Source organism: Engraulis encrasicolus, chromosome 1 (assembly GCF_034702125.1).
Source record: "Engraulis encrasicolus isolate BLACKSEA-1 chromosome 1, IST_EnEncr_1.0, whole genome shotgun sequence".
In the NCBI taxonomy this organism is placed as follows: Eukaryota; Metazoa; Chordata; class Actinopteri; order Clupeiformes; family Engraulidae; genus Engraulis; species Engraulis encrasicolus.
Window position 1 is genome coordinate 52,758,017 of NC_085857.1, and position 19,559 is coordinate 52,777,575.

General features: G+C 45.5%; 1 protein-coding gene across 1 annotated transcript; it reads right to left on the minus strand.

The window, feature by feature from the left end:
• Nucleotides 1–2,648: 2,648 nt before the first annotated feature.
• On the minus strand, nucleotides 2,649–5,114 carry LOC134458255 (uncharacterized). Its single transcript, XM_063210466.1, has one exon. It carries the CDS (start codon nucleotides 5,112–5,114, stop codon nucleotides 2,649–2,651), a length of 2,466 nt encoding a protein of 821 aa, XP_063066536.1.
• Nucleotides 5,115–19,559: the final 14,445 nt, after the last annotated feature.

Sequence of the window (19,559 nt, forward strand, 5' to 3'; positions counted from 1 at the left end):
TTTTTTAAATCCACCCTTCGTAGGCATATCGTCGCAGCTTTCTCGGAGTTTATTGTTCTCCGAGTTTTTCCCTGTCAACAAATTGTCTCGTCTGTCCAGTTGAAGTTTGTCAGTTAAAGCAAGCCTTTTGCTTAACAGCATGCAAAACACAGACTGGTTCTTCTAGCCTACTTTACAAATAATGAATGAATAATGAACGAGTGGAGAAATTAATAACGACGAACAGTTTAATCGTAGGTAGCAGCGCCAACGAGGGAAATTAGACCTATCCAGTTCATTACATTTAAGGTTAATCATGTTAACAGACCACAGTTAATCAAGGACATGGTAATTAGGCCCTATAAAAAAAAGACAGATATAATTTTGTTACAACTTCACTGTTTAATTCTCTGACACACTAATGGTGTATAAACCTGCATAAATGACACCACATCATCACACAAATAGGCTATCCTATGTGCAGGGCTGTAGTGGAGGGTAAACGCACGTAAACGCCGTTTACGCACCTCTGGAATTTAGGAAATAGCGTTTACCCACCTCTAATAGCGTTTACCCACCTCTAAATAGCGTTTACGCAGGTCTTAATGGCAATTACGCACGTGAAAGTTCCCTGCGCCTTGTGATCTGCCGTTGGAATAATCCAAAATAAATTTGGTGTCATTTAAAAAATATTGTTGAACATACTTAACGCTTTAGTAGGAATCATTTTCATCTGCTCTGTATTCGGGTATGTGACCTTCCAATCAGTGCCTTTCGGCTGCGGCGGCAACACCAATCAGGATCCAGGGAATATGTAAACACATACACGTTATGTAGTTGCCTGCCTGCCTACCTGTTCAAAGTTAATCATCATGGATATTAGGAGATATTTGAAGAGACCATCCAGTGCTTCCACTTCCGCAGATGCCAGCAAAAGGCCTCAAGTACAAAGTAAGACTGACAGAGATCAATTTACATGAGTCGTTAAATGTGCTTTATAAATAAGTTTGACTTGACGAATTATGGCAATGACTGCTGGTTACTATATGTATTGGTTAGATAGGCCTAAGTAGTCCCAGGGTAACACAGAATGAGTGGAAAGCATTAGGCAGTGACTGTGGGGGTATTGCCGTTGGTTCATGTGTGCAAACATGTAACATCGGGTGAGAACATGTGCGCAACGATGCGTTATGACGCGGCGAGACGCGAGGATCTTCGTCCAAATCGCTAACCACATGCATCATCGCTAACGACCGGTTTCTTAACGAAACTCTGGTTCTCTGAATAATATGAGTGAGGTCTCTCACATATGGGGAATAGCACTGTTATTACCCAACTACGAAGCACCAATGACACCACGTCTGTCGCAGACAGACCAATCACAGCTGTGATACGGAGGGCCCCCCTCCCAATAAATACGCATGTATCACGCTGGATAGTCATTCTTAGCATGCACTCTTCCCCGTGCGTAATGCAAGAAGGGAAGTGCGGTGAGAGACCTCACTCATATTATTCAGAGAACCGGAGTTTCGTTAAGAAACCGGTCGTTCTCTTTCTAATATTTCGTTCGGTCTCTCACATATGGGGAGATATGGCCCACTCCCGGATTGCATGCTGTTGTCCACGACAGACAAGCCCACATATCTATTGGGTGCCCATCCCAAGGACTGCGTGAGCTAGAGAGGGTTTAGTAACGTCCAAACTGTAAAATCTGGTAAACGTGTGAGCACTTTCCCAGCTTGCTGCAGAGCAAATATCACTGACTGATATCCCCCTGAACAGCGCCCAGGAGGTGGCCATCCCTCTCGTGGAGTGCGCTTTTAGGCGCGCTGGAGGCTGCATACGTCTGGCCTCATAAGCTGAACCGATAGCTTCCACCATCCAGTGAGAGAGGCGCTGGGATGAGATAGGAAGCCCCCGATGAGCTGCGCTCCATGACACGAATAGCTGATCCGTCTTTCGAAAAGCCTTCGTTCTATCCACATAAATGCGCAACGCGCGCACCGGGCAGAGCCAGTGCCATCTTTCCTCCTCCCTCGAAGAGAATGGCGGAGGGTGGAAAGCATTCAGATCCAAAGATGAGCATCTGTAAGAAGACTCAATCACTTTTGGTACGAAGGACGGGTTTGGCCTGAGTAACGCTCTTTTTCCTTCCTCGCTAACCTGTAGGCACGACGGGTGTACAGAGAGAGCGCGTAATTCCCCTACCCTCTTAGCCGAAACGAGCGCGAGTAACAGCACTGTTTTTAGCGAGAGTTGTTTAAAACCAATGTTTTCCATGGGCTCAAATGGGGGCTCTGAAAGCGCATCCAGAACGACTGACAGATCCCAGGAGGGAAATGTCTGCTTTGTTGGGGGGCGTAAGCGCCGCACACCTTTCATAAAGCGGCTCACCAGAGGATGCTTTCCCACTGACGCGCCATCAAATCCCACATGACATGCGGATATGGCAGCCAAGTAGACCTTAATTGTAGAAAAAGCCTTGCCCTTGTCCAATAAAGACTGCAAGAAACAAAGCACCTCAGACACAGAGCACTGAAACGTCCTGGTCTGATTCTCGTCACACCACTTCTCGAAGACCCTCAATTTGTTATCGTAGAGAGAACGAGTGGAAGGGGCTCGTGCGCTTTGAATTGTGGCAATCACGTTATCCGGGATGCCAACCGCATTCAAATTAAACCTTTCACGGGCCAGACCCAGAGGGCCAGTCTGTCTGGGTGGGGGTGGAACATCTGCCCTCTCGCTTGGCGAAGGAGATCCCTGCGAAGGGGAAGCTGCCATGGTTTCCCCGAGAGGAGTTGAGTAATCTCTGCTACCCATGCTCTCCCTGGCCATAGTGGGGCTACGAGGAGGAGAGACAGACCGTGCTCTCTCACCCTCGTCAGCGTTGGGGAGATGAGGCTCAGGGGAGGGAATGCGTAAAGCAGCGCGTTTGGCCACGGGTGAGCAAGCGCGTCCACACCCAAAGGCGCATCTGTGTCCCTTAGAGAGAAGTATAGCGGACATTGGGCGTTTTCGTGCGAGGCGAAGAGATCTACGGCAGCCCTGCCGAATCTTTCCCAAATTGTCGCAACAACCTGAGGGTGTATTGTCCATTCTCCGTAGAGAGGGGTCCCCCGAGACAGGAGATCTGCTCCGCTGTTTAGCGCGCCCGGAACGTGCGTGGCTCGTATCGAGGCCAGGTGCGCTCCCGCCCATAACACAAGCTCGCGCGCCAATCTGTGTAACCGGAGCGAGCGCGTTCCTCCTTGCCTGTTTATGTAAGCCACCACGGTCGTGTTGTCCGTTCTGATCAGCACATGACAACCGCGAATAAGAGGGAGAAAATGTTTGAGAGCTAGGCTCACTGCCAGCATTTCCAGGGCATTTATGTGATAATCTCGGAGGTGTACTGGCCAGACTCCGCTTGCTGTTCTGCCGTCGTACACTGCACCCCACCCCGTCAGTGAGGCATCCGTTGATATCACTGCTCTCACAGACACCACTCCTAGGCTGGAGCCCGTGTGGAATATCGCTGGCTCTCGCCACCAGCGAAGCGCTGCGAGACACTGAGCCGATATCGTTACTCTGCGGCGCAGGTGGCGACGGGGACATAGGCGTAGCCCTGACAACCAGAGTTGAAATTCCCTCATTCTCAATAGACCCATCGGGACGACTGACAGGGCCGATGCCATCAGACCTGCAAGGCGGAGGCACGTTCTGAATGGCACACATTTCCCTTCTTGAAATTGAGTTAGACATTGTCGAAACGACTCGACCCGTCTCTGTGAAAGTGTAGCGTGATAGGTGATAGAATTTATCCTGACCCCCAGGTATTCTATGTCCTGACACGGATTCAGACAGCTCTTGGTAAAGTTTATACTGAAACCCAAGTTCACTAGGTGGGAGACCAGTTTGCGAGTGTCTCGCTCTGACTGTGCCCTCGTCGGGCAGCAGATGAGATAATCGTCCAGGAAAGCAGAGAGCCTGACTCCCGTGTGTCTGAGCGGGGCCAGGGCTGCTTCGACACATTTTGTGAATAGACGAGGTGCCAGGGCGTACCCAAACGGTATTCTGGTGTACTCGTATGCAATGCCTTGAAAAGCGAATCTCAGATATTTTCTGTGGGCCGGTAGCACCCCTATGTGAAAATAGGCATCCATGAGATCCACGGTCGTGAACCAGTCGCCTCTTCGGATTGACTGGAACAGTGTTTTGTATGTGAGCATTCTGAATGTGAACTTGCGTAAGTGATTGTTCAGGACACGTAGGTCGAGGATGGGGCGTAAGCCTCCATCCCGTTTGGGAATTATGAAGTACCGGGAATAAAAACCTGTCTCGATTTCTCCCTCTGGTACCCTCTGAATTGCCCCTTTGCTTAGGAGGGTAGCTATTTCGGCTTCTAAAACCTGTGCTGCCTCTCCCTGTGCCGTAGAAACCAAAACCCCGTTGAAACGCGGTGGTTTTGTCCCGAACTGAATTCTGTAACCCCGTGTGATGGTTGACATAACCCATGGATGGGTACCGCACGCCCGCCATGCCTCCGCGTGCAGAGACAGCGGGCCTATGCAATTTATTTGTTGTGTTGTGTGGCCCTCTGGTGGAGGACTCTGGGAGTGCACCAGAGGGGCCGACAGAGGGTTTTTCTTGGGTTTTATTGTTTTGTGAAAAACTGGCCTTACCCAGCGGGACTCCGTGAGGGGCTGGGGAAGACAAATGAGTGTTTGGTCTAAATGATTGTGCGACGGGGGGAATTTGGCCGAGGCACAATGACATTTTATTTTTGGGACACAATGTTTGTGAGACGGGGGGTATTTGGCCGTGACAAAACATTTTATTTTTGAAACATGAGCCCTGCAGCTGTCTCTCTTGAGAGGCTGAGGTGCGGTGTAATTTGTGTGTGTGTGTGCTTGGTGCAACGGTGTGTAACTGTCCGATGCACAAGGAACACAGATGTTTGACGACTGTAGCCTCCTCCGTTTGACAGGAGGGGGTGACTCGTCGTTGCGGGGGGTGTATGCCAGGGAGCCCTTGGAGCTGGATGTTTTCCCCGCTGTGTGTAGGCTACAGCCTAAGTGTCGCGCCTCTTCTTGGGCCCATGGGGGTTGTTTTGCCGGGGCCTGGAACTTGCCGAGGAGAAGGCGTTTCTCGACCATGACCTAGGGCCCTGTGCCCTTGGCTGAGGGTTCGCTGGTTGCTCGCCCTGCTGCTGCCTTGGGGCCCTGGCCGCTTGCTGGAAGGTCCTCGGTTGAGGTGGTTGGGGTGGTGGGGCAGGAGTGCGGGTCCCCGGTGCTGCTTGTGGCGCGGGTCTGCGAGGAAGGCACACGTCGAAAGCTTCACCCTCCTTCTTACGTGCGTCGCATTTGTCACGCATGGCTGCGATCGCTGGACCGAATAATGCCTTCGGATCGATGGGGGCATCGAGGAGGTCGGCTTTCTCCTTGTCGGTTAGGCTAGAAAGATTTAACCGCAGTGCCCTTTCTCCCACAACTGCGAGGCCCATGGCTCGGCCACAACTTTGAATAGCACCACGGAATGTACGGAGGTTCAGGTCCGTAATGTAGCATATCTCCTCCCACACCACTGGGTTTGGGGTTCCTGCATCGAGTTGCTTTCCCATCTCGTCCATCAGCTCAGCCTGGTAGGCGGTTAGGAGCGAGGTAGCATTGAGGGCTCTGACCCCGAGGCCCGATGACTTGTAAATTTTCTGCAGAATGGAGGCAGAAAAACGTTCTGCTTTCCCGGGGAGGGAAAGGTTGGCGGTGGATGGAGTCCTCCGACTCGGGTTTAAATGATTCGCCACGGAAGGCTCCACTGTTGGGGGGAGTGAGAGCCCCAAACCATCCATTCCGTGCACGTCCACTTGTGTGAAACCCTTGACGGGAACACGGTGGGAAAAGGGTTTATCCCAGTATCTTTTCATCTCCGCCATGCAGGCTGGTACCGCAGGGAGCAGTTGTTTAGCTGGGGTGACCCGTGGGGGTAGCCTCTTCCCGTCGAAGAGATCGCGGGATGCGCCCGCTTCGTCTTCGGGAGCCGGCCAGTCGATCACGAGCTTGGTTGCCGCTCTGCGACAGAGCTCAATCAATCCAAAGTCGTTGGGCAGTCCCGCCACGCTGGCTGCGCTTGGTGGTCTGCTAACCTGAGCCGACGGGAGGATAGCATCCTCGTCGTCTTCCTCGATGTCCTGGAGAAGAGGGGAAAGGCTCTCTTCGTCCTCCTCCTCGAAGTCCTCCACCGCCTCTCGGAGGAGCTGGTCCTCAAAGAGTGGGGGTAAAGGAGTCTCCACATCCATTACGTCGCCCCAGGACATTTTCGGAGCCAACGCCGTTGCTGACTTGTCCTCCGATGAGGGAGGCGCTGCGCTCGCGCTCGCCTCAGAGCCGTTTCGGCTCGCCTCGTTGCTAGCTCCAGCGTTAGCTAGGCTAGGATCGTCCTGGGACGTCGACGCCACCCGCAGGCGACGTTCGAGGACCTTCGTCTGCATGCCGGAGCAGTGGGGGCAGCAGTCGGGGTCAGCTAGAGCACGCTGGGCGTGCTTTGGTCCCATGCACGTGATGCACATGGAGTGCGGATCCCTGGCCGAAATCATTGATCCGCACCTGGTGGGGCAGAGGCGAGGGGTTAAGCCCTCGCATGCCCGAGGAATCGTTGACTTGCTAGAAGTAGCCATCGTTCGGTGGTAAGTAGTCTTCACGGGGAAGAGTGCGTAGAATGACTATCCAGCGTGATACATGCGTATTTATTGGGAGGGGGGGCCCTCCGTATCACAGCTGTGATTGGTCTGTCTGCGACAGACGTGGTGTCATTGGTGCTTCGTAGTTGGGTAATAACAGTGCTATTCCCCATATGTGAGAGACCGAACGAAATATTAGAAAGAGAACTGCGTTTACATCGCGTGCCGCGTGTAAGGGAAATGTTAGTAGTTGACATAGGCCTATAATTCACTTCAATTTGTGCGGTTTCTTGCTCCAGTTGTGGAAAAAACGATTGGCCAAACAAACTCAAACAAAAGCCTTTGCTGTGCTACTGTCCCAGAGAGCTGAAAAAAACCTCACTCTTAACAGGGGTGTTAACCAATCCAATGAGTTCTCTCTCTCTCTCTCTCTCTCTCTCTCTCTCTCTCTCTCTCTCTCTGCGCGTGTGCTGTGCGAGTGGGAGGAGCTGGAGCGTGTGTGAGTGAGTGTCGAAAGTTTGGTCGCCATACCAAGACTTCTGTCCCTTTTCAATCTTTTCTATCTTTAAATTGTGTATGTAGTTTGTTAATCTACTGCAACTAGGAGTGTATTGAAGTGGACGCGCTAGGTGTCTGCTTCCTTTTGGAAGTATGGCTGCGCGAAATACACCTGGGGAGCGTTTGGGTTTTCTTACAAGGAAGCATGGCATTAAGATTGATTCTCCTTCTTCAGTGGAGGAGATCAGTCTGGCCGTGGGTCGCAAAATTGGCCATGATAATGTTTTGTCCGCGTCACGCATGAACAGTGCAGCGGTGTTGTTCCTTGCATCTGTTGAGTTAGTCAATGAAATGGTGGAGTCGGGTGTAGTGGTTGAGGAGGTTTTTTCCCCCGTTCTACCTTTGTCAAGCCCGTCGAAAAAAGTAATGCTTTCTAATGTGCCCCCCTTTATCAGCAATGATGTGCTCACCGAGGCTCTATCACGTTACGGAAAAGTTGTATCCCCCCCGAAAATGATACCGTTGGCAACCAAATCTCCGCTATTGAAGCATGTCGTTTCATTCCGAAGGTTCGCTTATATAATTTTGAAGGACAAGGGCGAACTTGAACTTTCCCTGAATGTTAAGGTTGATGACTTCAATTACATGATTTATGCCACTACTAATAACATGAAGTGCTTTGGTTGTGGACAGCTGGGACACCTGGCGTGTAATTGTCCGGACAAGGCAAAAACGGATAATGCGAATTCCAAAGAGGGCGCCCCCCGTGAACAATCTCATGAAACACCTAACACTGGCAATGATGAAGCACCTGGGGAGGGAGGGAGTGGGGAGGGAGAAGGTGCGGGTGATGTGAACGGAGAGGCAGGGATGCCCCCTCCGACTGAGACACCAGAAGATGGTGGCTCAGTGGCTCATAGTCCTGATTTGGAAATGCCCGCAGCTGCTGCGCAGGGTAATATTGATCTGATGGATCAAATCATTAACGACGTTATTGGGGATCCTACCACTCCCATGGAAACTGAAACTGTCTTTAAAATTCCGACAAAGAAAAGGGGCCTCATTTATAACGGGTGCGTACGCACAAAAGACTGCGCACGCCAAGTTCACCGCAAGGTTTGGTATTTATAGAAAAAGAACTTGGCGGTAAACATGCGCAGCTCCACGCAAAGTTTTACCCATGCGTACGCCCTAAACAAAAGACCAAACGCGGAAAGCGCGACCTCGGGAGGTAGCTGGAAGAACGACCCGAAATTGGTTGAAGAAAAAAATCAAAGGTCACGTGTCACGATAGCCACTTTAACATTAGTTAATCCAGTTCGCAACGGAAACGCGGTTGTTTGTTGTTTGGTAGGCCTAATGGTGGGAAATAATAAGTAGGCTTACCTGGCCTATCCATAGCCACATGCATGTAATAGACGCTTCAAATTGTACGTTTAGGATAGGCCTACGTTATATTTGGAAATACCCTACATTATATTAACAATAACCACGGACCTTTCCAGTATCGGGCTATAATCGTATCGGTAGGCTATAAAGTGTTCCGAGTCTGCAAGGAATTACGTCAACATTTAAGCCAGTTGCAGAATCATCTGCTCGAGTCCCAAGTGCATCTGTAATGGTTGATTTTCTCAGCCATACAGGAAAGCGCAAGTGCCATAATGGACAGCTTCGTTTCTCTTGTTGCATGTCATTTCTTTTCCATGCGGTTATTCGTCATCAAAGCAGAGGTGTGCATTTGACAGCTGGTCTTATACACTGATAATGTACGTTTATAATACACACATTTAATAAATACAGACTAGAAAATGCCCATATGTCATGCTGTCTGTGGATATTTCGATCGACAGTTGGGGCGTCGCTTTGAACTGAAAGCAGACAGCTGCGCGCAGTGACCAACGGCAATTGTTGAAAAAAGTTTAAACCCGGTGCATATGAGGTGCGATGAGACAGCGAATAGATTTTCTACCGGTGAATTTCACATGGGGACATGCCATGTGAGATGTTTCCTTGACGCAGCTATTTTTCCCTTTGTTGTGGCAGGTTCATGTCCATGCCATCCTTATTTTATTTATTTTTTACTTCTGGTATAGCGTGATTTTTGTCAACATAACCATCCACATGCTGCAATTCAAGGTTTTATTTTTGTAGCCTACGACTTCCCAAACTTAACCGCTCCACTTTGCCCAACGTTCTCTAGGCCTATCTAATAAAACGGTTTGCTCCACATGTGGTAAATAGGCTATCTCGTCTGCTTTCCGCACGCCGTCCACAGATATAAATATTCATTTTGGGCGTTTCACTGAATATTCATAGATAATTATGGGTGTGTCCACAGGTGCGCACATTTGCCGCAACTTCAGAGTCAGTTGGGATTTATAAAGGGAAATCGACGTGGAACGTGCGTGCGCCATGCTTTATAAATCTGAATATTTTCTTGCGCACGCACATCCTGAGTTTCGTGCGTGCGCCATCTTTTGGCGCATTCCTTCCGCAAAGTTTTATAAATGAGGCCCAAGGGCTCACCCAGGCTCTAAAGAAAAACCGAAGAAAAAGAATACCAGCCCTCCAGCTGAATATGACGCTGAGAGTGAGAGCGATTATGCGTCGGACTGTAGTGTTACCTGCAGTTTACCTAAGAGCGGCTACTCTCAACAGAGTTACAATCTTGAAGACATAAAGGCATTTTTGAGTAAAACTAAGCATGCCAGGAATGTTATGATTGATCATTTTTTCCCGGATGTGGAACAATTCATTGATAAAACGACACAGTTTATGTCAGAAGGTGGATTTGAAGATAGGGAGATTTGGCGCTTAAAAAAGATACTTGGCAAATTGCGTGAAACGGAAACCTTTAGTCAACCTTAATCTTTCCTCTGTCATGATCATTATGTATCTTAAGCTCTTTATTTTATACTTCCTTATGTGTGAAGTTCTAATTGCTTCTATAAATTTAAATGGAGCAAGGGAACGGAATAAGAGAGCAATTGTGTTTGAAACTTTTAAACAAAAAAGAGTGGATGTGGCTTTTGTCCAAGAAACTCACACAGATACGAGGAATAGTGATGACTGGGCGAGCGAATTTCCTGGTGTGACAGTTTTAAGTCACAATACCTCAAATAGTGGGGGTGTTGGCATCCTGTTTAGCCCTAACTTTATACCCTGCTCTTATGACTATGATGAAATAATTAAAGGCAGACTTTTAAAAGTAAGAGCCAATTATGATAGCAAAACATTTGTGTTTGTGTGTGTGTATGCCCCAACCAATGCAATAGAACGCATGCTATTTCTCCAAACTCTGGATGATGTCCTTAAAACCTGCAATGTTGAAGACGTGTTGGTGACTGGAGGGGATTTTAATTGCACAGAGACTGCTTTGGATCGCAATCACATAGAGCCACATATGCCTTCTCGTAGAAAGTTAATTGAAGTGTTAAAGGTGCACAACATTGTAGATGTTTGGAGGAATTTCCATTTAAATCAAAAACAGTATACTTGGGTACATGCATACAATAATATGCTGTCCTTGGCGAGGTTGGATAGATTTTATGGGTTCAAACACCAATTTAATTTCTTTAGGAGTTGTAATATTGTACCAGTAGGGTTTTCTGATCATTGTATGATAACGTGTAAAATATTTATAAGTACTTCTAAACCTAAGAGTGCGTACTGGCATTTTAATACCAGTTTATTGCAAGACAATCATTTTAGAGATGTCTTTAGATTTTTTTGGGATCAGTTTAAAACTCAAAAACCTGCTTTTAAGTCAATACAGCAGTGGTGGGATTTTGCTAAGGTGCAAATAAAAATATTGTCTCAGCAGTATAGCTTCAATGTCACGAGGGACATCTCAAAACGTATGGCCGCCTTAGAGAATGAGATTCTGAATCTTCAAGGTGATACAAATGGCAATGTTATGGAGAAGCTGAAAACTAAAAAAAACTTGTTGGCTGAGTTATTAGGAGTTAAAGCTCAAGGAGCTCTGGTCAGGTCACGTTTTCAATCTATTGAACTTATGGATGCACCCACCAAATTCTTTTTTAATTTAGAGAAGAAAAATGGCCAAAAAAAACTGATGCAGTCTTTGCGGTCAGAAGATGGCACTCTTCTGTATTCTCAAACTGACATTCGTAGAAGAGCGCGATTGTTTTTTGAGAATCTCTATACGAGTGAGATCTCTTATGAGCAGGCTCCTGAGAATGTTTTCTTGAACAATTTACCCCAGATATCCAGCTCGGCAAATACAATCCTCGGAGGGGTGCTAACCCTGGAGGAAGTGTTCATAGCCCTCCAAAGCATGGAGAGTGGAAGGGCTCCGGGGATTGATGGTCTACCGGTTGCATTCTACAAAGTTTTCTGGCCTGAGGTAGGCGCAGAGTTGCTGGAGTGACAGCCTAACCAATGGTTGGTTGCCTCACAGCTGCCGTAGAGCTGTGGTAACGCTGTTGCCTAAAAAAGGGGACCTGAATGACATAAAGTCATGGAGACCTGTCTCTGTTCTATGTGTGGAATATAAAATACTCTCAAAGGTTCTGGCCAATAGACTTAGTAAAGTTGTGGGAGAAGTCATCCATCCTGATCAGAGCTACTGTGTGCCTGGTAGGTTGATTTATGACAACATTTGCTTCATCAGAGATATTGTGGATGTTGGAAGGCGTCTAAACTTAGATTTTGGCCTTGTCTCAATAGATAATCAGAAGGCCTTTGACAGAATTGAACATAATTACTTATGGAATGTCCTGGCTGCATTTGGTTTTAATTCTGATTTTATTAATTACGTGAAAGTCCTGTATCGTGACATTGAAAGCTTACTAAAGGTTAATGGTGACTTGTGTGCCCCGTTTAAAGTGTTCAGAGGTATTAGACAAGGATGTCCCTTGTCTGGTATGTTATATTCCTTGGCAATTGAGCCACTTCTGATTAGATTAAGACATGAAATTGAAGGTGTAATGCTTCCAAACTGTACTTTCAAGTTTAAATTATCAGCTTATGCTGATGATGTGGCAATTCTTATTAAAAGTCAGAGAGATGTGAATGTCATGTTACAATTGTTTAAAGATTTTAAAATGCTGTCCTCTAATAATGTCAATTGGGGTAAGAGTGTTGCTTTATTGATGGGGGATTGGAAGAATGGTTCACCAAGATTGCCTGATGACCTACACTGGTGCAGAGATGGTCTTAAGTACCTGGGGGTTTTTATTGGGAATGATGAATTTATGCAGAAAAACTTTGAAGGCGTTCTTGAGAAAGTGAAGGGCCGTCTTAGTAGATGGAACTTTTTAAAGAGTAAACTGTCCTATAGAGGCAGAGTGCTTATAATCAACAACCTAGTAGCTTCATCCCTCTGGCACCGGCTGGCCTGCATAGACCCTCCTGTTAATGTACTTTCAAAAATTCAGTCTGTTCTGGTTGATTTTTTTTGGGACAGCCTACATTGGGTGCCCCAGAGTGTTTTGTTTTTACCTAGAGAAGAGGGGGGACATGGGTTGATTCATCTACAGAGCAGGACGGCTGCCTTCCGTCTACAATTCATACAGAGACTGCTTTGTGGGACTGTAAGTAGCAGCTGGGAAGCTGTAACTTGCGCCATTCTTCGCACCTTTGAAGGACTGGGTCTAGACAAGACTCTTTTCTGGATGGACCCCAAGTGCCTAAACCTGAACAGATTTCCCATTTTTTATCGGAACCTTTTTAAAGTATGGACTCTTTTCAAGATCGGGAGGGCTGTGAGTTCTACCTCTCTTTTTTGGTTTCTACAGGAGCCTTTGATCTATGGCTCCATCTTGGACCTTTCACGCGAACAGTCTTTTCCTGCCCTTACAAGAATTCTCTGTGAGGCTAAAGTTCTCACTCTGAATGGCTTGCTCAACCTAGCAGGTCCCTTACTTCAGAATGCTGATCCATTGGCCAACCAACTAGGAGTAAGGTCAACCAGAGTTATAGAACATCTCCTTGGGAAGTGGGAGGGGTTGTTTACAGAAGAAGAAAAAAGGTTGCTTAATGATTTTTCTATGGGTGTGATGTCTCCAAATGACTCTGATGTTTTTCCTAATTTTACTCTCAATGTAAATCTGGATGAGTGTTCTGGTGTTTTACTTAAGTCTGAACCTTTGTCTTTCCTTGGGTGCAACCTTGCGTCTGGTAAGGCGTTGTATAAACTGTGTGTTGTGGTTCTGAACAAAAAACACCTTGACAAGAGAATAGACACACCTTGGCGTGCTGTTTTTCAAATGACTGAGGAGGTTAAACCGCAATGGAGGGTCTTTCACAAGTCACCATTACCAAAGAAATATGGGGACCTACAATGGAGGGTGTTGCATGGGGCAGTGGCTGTTAATGCTTTCATTTCAGTTTTAAATCCAAGTGTAAGTGAGCAGTGCCCCTTTTGTACATTGAGGGAGACCATTTTTCATGCTTTCATGCAATGTGAGAGGCTAGAACCTCTGTTTGTTGTTTACTGGTTTCAATGAAAACCTTTCAATGGAAAGCTTTATTTTTGGGTTCAAATATTGTCAAAAACGCAAGTCTAAATGTCTTTTGTTGAACTTTTTACTTGGACAATCCAAAATGGCCATTTATGTAAGTAGGCGAAACAAAGTAGAGTTTGACTCAGGGTACAATATTGTAACAGTGTTTAACACATTGGTGAAATCAAGAATTCTTGTTGATTTTCATTTTTATAGTGAAATGAATGATCTTGGGTCTTTTGAGAAGATATGGTGTTACAAAAGTGCTGTTTGCTATCTTGAGCATGGCATACTCACTTTCAACAGCCTGTTAGAGAACCTGCAGCCTGATTAATTGTGACACACAGACTCATGTATATTTATTTATTTATTTATTTATTTTTGGCTGCTTTTTTAATCATGTTTTAACTACTTGTCTATTGTAAAGAATCTTAAGAAAGAATGTGCAATAAATGAAGTTTGAAAGTCAAGTCTCTCTCTCTCTCTCTCTCTCTCTCTCTCTCTCTCTCTCTCTCTCTCTCTCTCTCTCTCTCTCTCTCTCTCTCTCTCTCTCTCTCTCTCTCTCAGTACATTGAACTTAACTAGCCTACTATTTACCCATAACAAATGGTGAATTTCTGAGCCCTTTTTAATTTGTACCACTGAAGGCATTTGATAATGCTTCATCATATTTTAGAAATAGGGCCTATGTGCCTACATATCATATTCCTTTTATATACCAAATCTTGATCATTTTTTGAAATGGTTTCAGTTGTTTAGGACTTGTGTAGGACTGAAATTATGTCTGCATACTATCAGTGCTGCAAACATAGGCTATTCAACACACTTTAAAAACACACTGAAAAGATAAGGCCATAGTAGCCTACTAAAAACATTTTGTTCATAATAATGCTGATTAATAAATGGTGATCTTAAATTTTCATACTGACATCCTTAGATTTGACTTGGTAGATCACGGCCAACCATCAACTTCAAAAGTATATCGGTTAAAAAAAGGTTGGGCACCCCTGAAATAGGAGATGAAGAAACAGGTAGTGCGAGAGGAGACACACACACACACACACACACACACACACACACACACACACACACACACACACACACACACACACACACACACAGACACACAGACACACACACCATATCTACTGTAGATAGTTCTTACTCTACACATACTTTTCTTTACTGTTGAAACACACTACAAACTACAAACACATTTGTTGACTGTCATTGATTTAATATGACTTTAACTGATAACGTCATGGAATATGGCCAGGGCAGCCATACAGATTCGCGACACCCTGTGTTGCTTTCTGCTGTGTTGTGTCGCGTCGTGTTGCGTCGCGTTGCGGTCTGTCTGATCAAAAAATTCATAGTTTACCCACCTCTAATTTGACCACTACAGCCCTGCCTATGTGTCTAAAGACAAACTGAACGTCCTTGGCGGAGGTCTGCACACTCTGGGTGCATTTCTAGTTTTTTAAGCTCTGGATTTATTACACATTACTTTTTCACAACAACGACATTAGTTTAATCATTTAGAGCATTGACAATTTTGAAAGCATGAATTTACTTAATTTTAAGAGCCTGCGACATCAAAATGTACACGTCACGTCATCTACCCAGATACCAACTGGTGAAGAATAGGAAGGGTGATGGGGAGACGAGAGTCGGGGGAGGTGGGACAGTATTTAGCGATACCCTTCAGTAAAAGCTTGATGGACGGGTTAGAGAAAAAACTCAGAGTGTCAGGTTTGTTAATCCTAGCGTAGAATTGGACACCGGCTATTAATTTGTGGATATAGGCGGGTTGGAGATGGCGAGTGTCGAAGCAAAAGACTATAAAGGCGCAAATAGTGGAGACCTGCGCCGGGAGGGGGGAGAGGAGATAGGCGCTACAAAACGTAGTGAACATGGACCAGGCAGACGGTGTGGGCCGCCGAGATGTTTTCGGATGGCAGAGAGGACCAGCCAGTTTCAGGACGCACCAGGCGGGCACTCTTCCGAAGGGCCGGCTGGGATGGAGGCACGAAGCCGTCTTCGTGCTGAGACGATGACTTGTCGTCTCGGGGTGAGTCTGCGCCACCTGACATGAGGGCAAGCAGCGGATGGAGTTGGAAGTTTGCTTTTAAGAGGGTAGCGAGCTAGAACAGACGTCTGCATCGGCGTACTCTGGGAAGAGCGGAAGCAGACAGAGGATATTTAAAGAAACGCACAGACATCCTATTGGCTACAGGAAGAGGCAAATGCGTGACGTAGCGGGGAAACCCCACGCCGAGAGTAAAGATTGGATAATTAATCAATGACGAGAGATATACCGTCTCGCCTTTCTGGCAGAACTTAACGCTATAGCTTACATTTCTCCAGATTCTGTCCACCTACACTCACTAACACCAAGGATTTGTACACTCGCCTCCAAAAGAGTTGTCGCCTATCCATCTGTTTGGAATAACAGCTAATAACCTGACTTTCAATTAATCACTTGGCTTCAGAAGTCACTCATATGAAAGCTACAACCCTCCCGAATGAAAATGTATGTACAAAAATAAATTTCATGCACCAAAGAAAGATTGACCCTTTATTGAACACAGACAGGGCAGATTTTCACAAGACAAAAGTTTTGTCGCCTATCGAACATAATGTGAAAATGAGCAGATAAGTCACTTCAAAACACTTCAAATACGCAGATTGGGTGTCATACTTAATCACTGAATCACTCTCACCTCTCCAGAAAATCGACTTCGGCCTTAGGTGTATGTTTAGGGTCATTGTAATCATGGAAAGCAACACAATGAAAATCAATGGAGTTCAATGAGAGATGGTGACATATTCGCTATTCGTAGAACAATACATGTTTAACTTCATGATTTGATCAATGATAAAAGCCCTCAAACACCTGCAGCATGCATGCAGCTCCTCATAAGAGCTGTATCTGTACCATGTTTCACTTTATGCACCATTTCTCTTTTTTCATATTCTTCATCTCCAACACCATATAGTTTTGATGCTATCAGTTCTAAAATGGTTGATCTTGGGATCTTGACTTCAGAGTATGAGTCCCATTAGCCTTCATTTTTGTCAGAATTAGACCTGACATACTCTTGGCTGGCTTTTTTGAGAGAGGACAGTGGGAGAGACTTCTTTGGTGTTAAAGGTGAAGAATTTGGAAAAAAAATACATGGTGCCTAAAGTCAAACATGGGAGGGATACAGCTCTTATGTGGAGCTGCATGCATGCTGCTGGTGTGTGAGGGCTTTTATCATTGATTACATCATGAAGTTAAAAATGTATTGCTCTACGAATAGCAAATATATCACCATCTCTCATTGAACTCCATTGATTTTCATTGTGTTGCTTTCCATGATTACAATGACCCTAAACATACACCTAAGGCCGAAGTTGATTTTCTGGAAAGGTGTGAGTGAATCAGTGATTAAGTATGACACCCAATCTGCGTATTTGAAGTGTTTTGAAGTGACTTATCTGCTCATTTTCACATTATGTTCGATAGGCGACAAAACTTTTGTCTTCTCAAAATCTGCCCTGTCTGTATTCATTAAAGGGTCAATCTTTCTTTGGTGCATGAAATTTATTTTTGTACATTCATTTTCATTCGAGAGGGTTGTAGCTTTCATATGAGTGACTTCTGAAGCCAAGTGATTAATTGAAAGTCAGGTTATTAGCTGTTATTCCAAACAGATGGGTAGGCGACAACTCTTTTTTCGAGGCCAGTGTATGTTGTAGTTCTTCATTTCTCTCAGCACTTGTGCTTGCTTACCAGTTTAGAACATTGTATGGACGTTCCAACAACCTATTATCATGCTTGATCTCGTTCCTAATATACTCTTCCTGTTGTCAGCTTCCTTCCGGCTTTCACTTCCAACATTCATCATCGTGTCACCTGTGCAGGCCAAAAAGTCAGTTTCGGTGTGCTTTCAGCAAATTGCAAATATATGCTTTTCTTATCCATCTTTAACTGAGTGCTATTGCTGGAAATAGGAGTGCTATGAATAAAACTCCCTGAATGAACAGTGGCAAAGGGGTTTGTGCTGGGGCATGCAACAGTGGCTATGCACATGGGTGCAGGGTTGTTTGCATCGCACGTCAGCCTTGTCATCTCTCTCCACATCAGACCTCAATGGATTGGTGTCAGACTCAGATCCTTTCAGTGACTGAATTTGTATGTAACTCGTTGCACTTTGTGACGGAGTGATCCCCACCGTCACGTCTTGAAGCGCTTCTGGTCTAAAAATAGCGCTTGGGGCCAGTGAAATTGCTATTGGTGAACTATGAACAATGAATGCGGTATAAACTTTTTCTACTGTTTTTAAAACACAGACACAAAAGGGTGCTTTGGTGCACATGGACAAACATTGTGGGATGGGGGGTGAAACAAAAGGGTGCCGCGGGAAAGCGGCAGAGTGTGAGTGAAAATATTTGTGTTTGTTATTTTTTTGTGCTTCTGCAAACTGAACGGTGCTTGTGACTTTTTCCAACCATGGCATGAAGCGCGCCATGCTGCACGAGTCAGCAAGCTCACGGAACAGTTGGACATTGTGAAAAACCTGAAAGAAGAAGAACAAAGACTTACCTGATACTTACCTGCGTGTGATCCTTGCTCGGCCAAGCCGAGTGAATGCAAGCTCACTTCCTTATTCCAGAGGAAGCGCGGAAACCGCGGAGGGATACATGGAATGTCATGTCCGATTTTGTTTATGATTTATTTTTGCTGTTTAAAGCCTTTGGTTACATTCTTATGGTTTTGTAATTTGTGTTTTCATAGTTTATTGTGTTTAAAATTGTTCTGAGCTAGATATTGGTGTCAGGAGAGATAATTAATGTTTAGGAGGAGTTCTTCTGGTATATTACCTGTGCATTTGCAATGGAGAATCAGTCTTACTTTGACCTCTGCTGTGAGAGGGTCTCCTGTTACCTCCTGTCTGCTCTAGACGGTTTTGACTTTGATTTAATTTTTTTTGTTGTTTGTTTGTTTTGTTAAGTGTTAATGTTAGTCTTGTCTGTCCACCTGCCAGCAGCCTGCTTGGAACCACCGTCTCCTGGTAAATTCCTCAGCCGCTTGACCTCACTATCCTACACACTTGCATTCACAATTCGTCCATCACATGAAAACGGATTACTCTGTGTCTTGTGAACATATTGTTTGTTACCTCCGCCAAGGAGGTAATGTTTTCGCTCGTGTTGGTTTGTGTGTTTGTCTGTCTGTCTGTCTGTTTGTCAGCAGCATAACTCAAAAACTAATCAACGGATGTGGACGAAACTTTGAGGAGTTGTTGATAATGACCCAAGGAACAAGTGATTAAATTCTGATGGTCATCCGGATCACGAACCAGAACCAGGAGTTTTTAAAAGATTCCTTCAGCAGGATAACTCAAAAACTAATCAACTGATTTGGACAAAACTTTGTGGAGTTTTTAGTAATGACCCAAGGAACAAGTGATTAAATTCCGGTGGTGATACGGATCACGAACCGGAACCAGGAATTTTTAAAAGAATCTTCACCATTGCGGGGACTCCACAAAAAGAAGGCAGAAAGACTTAGGGTGTAACATAGACAAATGTATCAAGCAGCTTCCTTGGCGGAGGTCTGCGCTCTCTGAGTGCTTCTAGTTTATTAGCCTTATTAGTTTATTAGTTATTTAGCCTGGTTGGATTGGAGTGGCTGGTTATATTGCTGTGCTTATGTTTATCTTCCTCCACGTGCACCTGACAAAGGGCCGCCATGCTGTCTTCGTTAATAAGGTACCAGGAAAAGTTAATACCATATCAACATCTCCGGATTCCTGACCTACCTTTGTAAGACTAGGCAGGAACTGATAGACCCTTGAGGCACAGACAACACAGAGTATAGGAAATTTACAAAATTTTATTTAACAATTTCTAAAATCAATGGGCGCAAAAAAAGAGAAATACACCACAATGCAGTCAGAAAAAAAACAAAA